Below are 8,730 nucleotides of genomic sequence, written 5' to 3' on the forward strand. Positions count from 1 at the left end.
TGGATGCAGTGACAGAGTGAATCCACTGGTCCATAGTCACCTGCCGACAGTGAAACATAGATCTGAGTGTCGTCTGCATAATTGTGATAGGACACATTTTCACTGCGTATCAACTGACCCAACGGCAGCATGTAGAGGTTGAACAGAAGGGGACCCAGGACTGACCCTTGGGGCACTCCATAGGTCAGGGTCATGTGGTCTGAGACACAGCTACCAATTTCAACAAAATACTTCCTGTCTTCCAGATAGGACCTTAACCAGTTTAGGGCAGTGCCAGTGATGCCCACCCAGTCCTCTAGTCTCTGTAAGAGGATCCCATGATCGACAGTGTCAAAAGCAGCACTCAGATCTAACAGAATTAAGACTAAACTAGATTAAAACCAGGTAGCTCAGCGTTAACAGCATAATGAATGTACCAGAAAGCCTTGCAGATAAACCAATAGTGTGGATCCAGAGTAATTTGATTTAAGACGCAAGTAAAATAATGAGTCAATTGACTTTTTTCAAATTTTATTGACAATATACAAGAACATCTTGCACACGCAAACCGCCCCGGCAGTCCAGGCTCACTGTAAAGAAAAGAACAATGAGTTAAACGTCCCAAAGTAAATACTCAAATCTGTCATTTTAGAAAAAGCAGCTGCTAGTCACTCCAAACTGCTTTACCACCATTTCTACCAACTGCTTGTTTGAAGCGTTCTTATAGCACTACGTTGGCACATATGTGGACCATACTTAAGGGCTTGTGGGTCAGGACAGTGGACTTGGGGTTTAAACTGGGGGAAAGACTAACGGTAAACACGCCGTACGGGGACATGCACAGAACTATCAGGTCTATGATGTGCTGCACACGGCACACACCATGTTAAGCCTTTGTACCTGAAACGGACACCTCATTTCTGCAAAAAAGTCCATGGAAGCAAAGTAAATGAGAAAAAAAAAATTAAAGATAAGGATGGAGAATGGGTTAACAAAAATGTGGCCATGACAAAACTATGGTGTGATTAAATTGACTGCGCTCTAGAGATTAAGCAGCAATGTAAACTTGTCTATTCAAAAAGGGACTGTTCACTTGGATGCTCTTAAGGATATAGCGTCCTTAAGTTTTGAGTCATTTTAGCTCAAAGCCGTATCAGTATTAATGGATAAACCCTTTGAATGCAACATGTAAACTGACTCAAGTCTTAATACCACTGCTAGTTCATTCAAAGGCATTTTGCATCCAAGGAAGTTTGTGAAACCACTGGATTACTACACACTACAGTTGGCCTAAGTTTACCTTCTATAGATCCAGATGGACAAAGTGGATAACAAGGATAAAAGAATCAGTTTGTAGAAACAGTTTTGTAAAAGAGATCCACTACATTTAGGGTGACCAGTTTGTCCGCTTGCACTTTACAGACTGCAGCCTTACCTTTTTGCCAGCAGCACCCACTGAAGCCTTCTTTGTGCCTCTGACCTTCTTCATTCTGTTCTTGCGTTCCTTGCGCTGTTTTCTTGAAGTCTTTTTCTTCTCATAGAGTCCGTGCTAAGGAAACAAAACGGTACATTAGTCACAGTGAAGACAAAATGACAGTTAAACCTGTGGTCTCAAACTCAGTCCGTCACTCACCCTGGCCAGTCTGTGCTTGGGCTCGTTCTTCTTCGCGTAGTCTAGAGAGTCGTACACCATGGCAAAGCCCGTCGTCTTTCCGCCTCCAAACTGGGTTCTGAAGCCGAACACGAACACTACATCTGGGGTGGTCTTGTACATCTTGGCGAGCTTTTCCCTGATTTCTGTTTTGGGGATTGTGGCCTTGCCTGGGTGCAAGACATCGACGACCTGTAAACGGAGCCAACACAATGTTAAACGACTGCCGTAGCTGTAAACATTGTTCTGAGTAGATTATGTACCATTTGCTTCCGCTGAAGCAGCCGGTTCGTCATGAATTTCCGGGTCCTGACGGTCACTGTGTCGTTCTGGTAAGAAAAAGTTCAAAGTCATTAAAAGGAAATATATTGTACTCACATGAACACTACAAATGTTAATGCCAAACATTATTCATTACTACAGCATCCACAAAATCACAAAATCAGGCCATCTTTACGCAGCATCTTTTCTCCCAACACTGAGGGGTTCAATGGAACAATCCGGAAACTAGTTCTGACCATTAAACAGGACATTGAAAAACTGCATAAACTGGTGGTTTAACAGATGTCGGGAACTGGGTGTTGTTTCAGTATGCACCAGGTAATATAATAAAGATAATCATTTTTCTACACATGCTAGGGGCTGGAGCCATCATTATTTGCTAACGTGTTAGCATCACAGAGCTAAATTGACAGCAAGCTCTTTATGCGCTTGTTTCTGAGATGTAGAAGCCGCTGTCTGGCACCATTCATACAGGTAACATAGTGCAAGGTGGGTAAGGTTCATGTAATTGTGTTTAGAACGAGGCAAAAAGGACAACGTTGCGATCATTTAAGCACCATGTCTACACTGACGATGCCCGGGTAACATCTGGTTCGAGTGGCAAAATGTCCCTCAATTGAACCGATATGTTGTCAATATCCACCGTATCTTGCACATTGGCTACACGCAAACACTTAGTGACCATGAAACAAGTCTGGGGAATAGGATGGTCCCGATAATTTAGGGATTAATGTCGAAATCCTGGCCTCAAGACTCACCATCTTGACGCCGGCCTCGCTGAGGGACGTAGAAAAGGAGGAGGGACCGGAAGGCGCCCGAGTAAATGCCTGTCGAGAAAGGCGAGGGCCGGGGATCTACTTAATGTGCCTGCTGGAAACGCGCATTTTATAAGCATCGTGGATCCATTTCACATATCGTTTATGAATATTTAAAACTGCAGTTTATTTTGTTCATTTAGTGCAAAAAACAGAATTATCATCTCTCTACAGTGCATTGAAAGTTTACAAGCGTGTATTTACAAAAAGCGTATAGAATTAACTATTTATTTATAATCCATTATTCGAATGATTAGTCACTCATTTACTTCTACTTTAAAGGATAAACTAGCAGGGATAGCGTAGATAATGTAATGCGGCTTGTTTTCAATGTTTCTCTTCCTCTGGCACTAGATGGCGCAAAAGTACAGCTACATAAAGAATACCTAGAATTTACACTATTATATAAATGCATTTGCAGTTATATCAAAAGCTAAAATATAACTTAAAATGATAAGATAAGATAAGATAATCCTTTATTGTCCCACATGGGGAAATATGAGCAAAACACTTCTAATATTATGCACCATAGATTCAAAATAATTAACTAAATTTAATAATTTCTTAAAATTCTTACAAATTGACAAATTAGATTTGGACAAGGGGTGCGAAAGAACAAAAAATACAATTAATAAACCACTTAATTTGTTAAGGAACTTTATTGATCTTATTGCGACAGTGTCCACTGGCATTTAAGTTTCAATCAAAATAATGTTTAAACCAGATTAGAAAGTTACAGTAGGTTTTGTTTCAAATCTCTTGACACACAATGCTAAGCCCTCATTGTCGAACCGAACTGACTCATAGTAATCTGCCTTCTGCATATGCAACATAAACATATCCTTGTTCCAAAAAATGTGCAATGAAAAACAGTCTCACACAAATCCTCCATCACAGATCCAAATGCATCACAAGCCAGTTTGAAGAATGAAATCATTTTTGCCATTCTCTCCTCCCAGTCATGCTGTGAAACACACTTGATTACCGGTATAAATGAAAAAACATGATTTGTTTGCCAAGTGAATAGGAGTATAAAAGCAGACAGTACAGCGATTGTGGTGTTATATTCCTTGGGTACAAATGAGCATGTGGCACTCTATTGAAGCCCGAAGCGAACCACACAGCAAACTCTGATGTAACATTCCATATAATGTACGGGCAGCAGCTGCTTGTTGTTGATAATCAAAATCTTTTGCGCACTTGCGAAGTACAATGTTAGCTGTCAATCGTTACAGTGAAAAAATAAACTTCTTTCGGAAAGTACAAATTTCTGATGACGGATAAACCTAGCTTTATTTACTGCATTTGTGTGAAGTAAGGCATGGGCACAAGCGAGTAGTTTAAGGACACTGGGAAAGATTGGTACTTGTATGGGACAATGGCTAAACAATGCAGTAATTAATATGTTCTCTGGTTCCTTGGCGCCTCATGCAAACCTTTCTCATCACTTACAGCGGAAACATAACCAATCTAACGGTATTAAAAAATAAAATGTGTATAAAACATCTTGTACTTCAAGTTTTTTCAACAATCATGCACATTAACCCCCAAAATAATATTGGAAAATGTCCACATTTTGAGTGACGGGATCATGGTCAGATAAATTATTTTTAACAAATCAATAAACATTTGTCAATAATTTTAGAAATAAAAATGTTATTACCTTTTTGGGTAAATACAAATAAGCGCTTTTAACAAATTAAATAAAATGGTAATGGCTGGGATAATACAATCAATTGGTAGACAATATTGTGTTTTATCGTCTTATATTCCAATCTATATATTTCAAGTGCTTTCAACCACATCTCAAAACAGTCACAAATAAACAGCTAACCACAGGCTTATACTCTGATATTGTGGTCAAATAGTAACTTCCACTGAAAAACTAAAATACCTAGTAAGATGTGGCAATAGGCATTGGGAAATATTTCAAAAGAGGCTTTGAGAAATCTAGGGATTTTGCAATAAAAAAAAAAACTAACATTGGAATGGTATATTTTTGTTACTGAAAATAAATAAAACATTGGCATCCCATACAAAGCCCATTCAAGTAGTACTCTAAAAAATGATTTTAAAAAAAAAATAAGAATGCGAACAAACGAATTATGAATACCAAAGCTTTGTGACAAGATTATAAGGCCGGTATGGAAAATCACCACTTGCTCCACCAATCAAACAACAATTTAAATGCGTGCTCAGTAGATCAGGGGAAATGATCGAAAGCAGTATATGACTTGACAGTGACTGGTAACCCTGGAAACCTATTGAAATGCACAAGTTTCCACAGTTGTCCGACCACTGTGATTAACTGTAACCCCAGTGGGTGACTACACATTACATCCAGCAGCGGAGACGGGAAGTGAAAAGAATATGGCTGCCATGAGGGCTCACGACATTGGTTTCTACAAGCCAAGCCTCTGACACTGCGGGAGTGCCAGGTTATTTGCTTTTTTCGTTTCGGTTACACAGGTTCCAGCTTGCTAGATGTCCATTTCAAACTGAGCATCATCACCTTCAAGGCAAAAACAGAGAAAGTGGTCATTAGTACAAATGTCAAATACAAAAAGTACTGCAAAGTGTTATTTGTTCAGCAATATAAATGATTAAACAATGAACAGATAATAAATGTTCTTGAACTATAGCTTCAGAATTAAAATATTAGTTTTTCTCTTACTAAATGATACTTTATTTTGTGGATTTCAGCCATCTTCCCTTATAAATGAATGATTATCCTATTGAGATAAAGAATTGTGTGTCTTTTGGCTACACAGATGCACCAAAGACACTACCAGTTCTGTCCTTGCTCTTGACCTTTTGTACATACTGTATAATCCTTATCCGTGTCCAATGTCATGTTATGTTAGTATAGAAAGCCTCTACAATGGAAATAATAAAACATAGACTTTGAGAAATAAAATAAACAGAATCCTGATCCTTACTGTATTTGTTAGTTATTGATTGTACAAATTCAGATTGAGAATTTTGTCACTTAACATTCAGTCTGTCGTCTACAACCACGGCTGTGTGAGAGAAAAATGTATATATATTAATTGCATCTTGGTGCATTTGAGCTGACAGAGAAGTCGAACTTTGGCCAGTTTCTATTTCATTGGGATAGGCCCAGTAATTAGACCCTCACACTCCTCCTTTATTCAATATGTATTTATGTAATTTAAGTCATATCACATTAGTGTCATGAACATCAGGTCACACTATAAAGTTCATTGAGACACAAATGTGAAATCTTGTATTTTTTTTCATACTAATTATTAATCAATTGGCTCTACTCTTCCAATAGATTGTGACCAGTTTCATGAAATCAAACTTTCTGAAAGCAAAAGTAAAGTCATTGTCATATAAACAGCCACATAAAAAACATTTTAAGTTTAAGTGTACGTTTTGAAAGAACAACACTTTAATTTTGCCTTTAAAAAAGTAACGATGATTAGTTTTTAGCTCTTGCCAAAAAGCTGCAACCTGAATAATCAGGATTATAGTTTCATGCAGATCCTGTGTTATTTGCGTACCAGTTGGCTTGCCCGCATGTTTTTTGATGTGGTTGTTGGTTTCGTTCTTGTGGTTCTCAGTCAGGATGTTTTGGCTGGTCACTCCGGGGATGACAGGCAGGTGGGCTGGAGGGGTCTGGGCGATGGGGGAGTTGCGCCTGTCCAGTAAGAACTTTCGGTCATAGATGATACGGGTGCCTAAGCAGAAAGGACGTATCAGATTATCAGGACCTTCACGATTTTGTCCGATGGTTTCAATTTACATTCAGTTCAAATCACAAAGCATGTTATCAAACGCAAACTGTGCACGCAAGCGGCGACGGCAGGGCTATGCTTGTCCTTGAACAACCCCAGTGAAGATGTGACTGATTTTTCACATTTAGGACATTTATAGCTGGGCTATCTCATTTTCCAACAGTGAAATAAGGGAGAAGGTATCATTATTTATTTATTAACCCCAACGCCCAGGGGCAACCCATCAGGAGCAGAGAGCTGCTGCGTACAGCGCTCTGGGACCCATCTCCAGATGGTCAGGATAACCTTGGCAGGAGGACTTTACCTGATGTGTTTGAGTTGATGGAGTCATAGTAACAGATCTGAGTTCAAGAATGTAATGTGGTGTGGCTATGTGGCTAAATAGGCTATTATAATACGGTTAAAATTCAGTTCAACTTATTTCAACAACAACAGTACAACAGTGGACATAAACAGTGGAAAATAAAATCCAATCTCAGACCGAACAGGAAAACTATTTTGAGAAGCTGCAAATTGTTGTTGCATGATTACATTGTAATAAAGTATTAGGTCTACTTCACAGTATACATAGTAGTCTCTAGTTTAATAGTCAATACAACGCAGGCACTCCCTCTGCACCCTTTAATAACATGTTACATTGTGTGGAGTTGTCCAAATCGTTCTTATTTTAGATCAAGCTGCGTCAGAGTGAATCAGAATCACAAACCAGTCCGGCCGCACTTCACCCCATAACACCGCTGTGATTCATGACTGTTGATGCCAAGATTGATTCTAACCTTGTGCAAAACCCAAAGCGTCCCAACAGAAGTCCTGAAACGCTGCGCTGGACTCACTCCATCCCAGTGTCCGCCGCCGCTGAAGGGGCGGGGACTCGCTTTGTTTTTGTTTTGAATGGCGTGACACGGCAGCCAAGGCGACGGCCATCCCGGGCCAAACGCGGCGCACAAAAGACAAATGCATGACCTAAAGCTGTCATTTCGAGGTGAAAATACGACTCAGGCGCGTTTACCTCCGGGAGTGGTGGAGAATAAAGTGCCTCCGGGGGTGGTACAGTAGTCATGAGGTAGCTGCGTTGTGTCGTTGATCAACACCGTCCTAGTCGGGATGGCCCTGCTCTCGCTGAGCTGACGACTGCTCGACATGTTTTGACGCCCGTGTGGTGGCAGATACCGCGGCTGCGCAAACTTGGGGTGTTTATCTCCCGACGGACGGTGGATCGGGGCCTGGGCCTTTCCCCTCTCTCTGAAATCTTCCCAAAAGCTTTCTTGTCTCCTGTCGTCCTCCCAGCCGTCAGCGCGTCCCCTCAGCGAGCAGCGAGGCAGGAAGCACGAGCCGCAGCGGCCGGATATGACGTCACGGGACGGCCCAAAAGCAGAGTTTATAAATCGTGGATCTATTATATTATTCATTGGGATAGAAAGGGCAGGAGAAAAACAATCACACTATTTCATTCATAATAATAAAATGTCTTAATTGCATATACATCAAAAAATAAATTATGCGTAAACAAACACATTTCAATACTTAAACAATTCCTGCTTGGAAAGTGCAAAATGGGACGCAGTATGGCTTATATCCTTGAACAAAGTTATAAAGGTCATGTCCAAGTAATTGGAAACTATAATACAATATATGTCCCACAAATTGAAGTACTTCTATGTTCATTGGCATAATCTTGCAACGCAGTGGGAAATGTTTAACATATTTTATGAATATACCCAAAAAGGATAAGGATAATAATCATCATCTAACAAATAAACAAGCCACTATAAATTGAGTAACTACAATAACCAGCATCTATAATATGTGAAGTAGAATGGACAAGTACTAGTATTGTAAATGAGGCAATAACACATAAATACGTAAATAAACACATATATACGTAAATAAAACAAAAAACACAACAAAACTACGTAAATAAAAAGCAGCGGTTTATTTATTGAAAGAGGTTGTATTACTTTGCCTGGCATTTATAAGTACCTCCTGTGGGAGATGTTTGTCATGGCCTCATATACAGGCAAAGAAAGAACTGTGCAATAACATTAGATGTTTCGTTTTTAATGTTTTCCCAACATTTAAACGTATCCTTGGGGCGTTTTTCTTTATTCAATTCACCTTCATTTGTTTCAGTTGGTTCTTGACGCGTCAGCTGAGCGAAAGTTTGTTCAGCAGGGCAGTCCTTCAATTGGATATGATTGGCTAAACCAATCCAAACTAAAATTACACACAAAACATTTTCTTA

At 39.6% G+C, this 8,730-nt stretch overlaps 2 protein-coding genes across 2 annotated transcripts; both read right to left on the reverse strand.

Annotated features, from left to right (window-relative positions):
- Positions 1-482: 482 nt before the first annotated feature.
- On the reverse strand, positions 483-2,763 carry rps24 (ribosomal protein S24). The gene is made up of 5 exons (XM_072437046.1): positions 2,671-2,763; positions 1,894-1,959; positions 1,613-1,822; positions 1,415-1,528; positions 483-569 (listed from the first exon to the last, which is right to left on the reverse strand). Exons 1-5 carry the CDS (start codon positions 2,671-2,673, stop codon positions 567-569), a joined length of 396 nt encoding a protein of 131 aa, XP_072293147.1. The 5' UTR covers positions 2,674-2,763; the 3' UTR covers positions 483-566.
- A 604-nt stretch (positions 2,764-3,367) lies between these two features.
- eif4ebp2 (eukaryotic translation initiation factor 4E binding protein 2) lies at positions 3,368-7,837 on the reverse strand. Its single transcript, XM_072436571.1, has 3 exons — positions 7,498-7,837; positions 6,255-6,431; positions 3,368-5,239 (listed from the first exon to the last, which is right to left on the reverse strand). The coding sequence occupies exons 1-3, from the start codon at positions 7,628-7,630 to the stop codon at positions 5,208-5,210; spliced, it is 342 nt and encodes a 113-aa protein (XP_072292672.1). The 5' UTR covers positions 7,631-7,837; the 3' UTR covers positions 3,368-5,207.
- Positions 7,838-8,730: the final 893 nt, after the last annotated feature.

This window comes from Eucyclogobius newberryi, unplaced genomic scaffold (assembly GCF_026437365.1).
Source record: "Eucyclogobius newberryi isolate DKJ021-1_F unplaced genomic scaffold, fEucNew1.0.hap1 SCAF_8, whole genome shotgun sequence".
NCBI classification, from domain to species: Eukaryota; Metazoa; Chordata; class Actinopteri; order Gobiiformes; family Gobiidae; genus Eucyclogobius; species Eucyclogobius newberryi.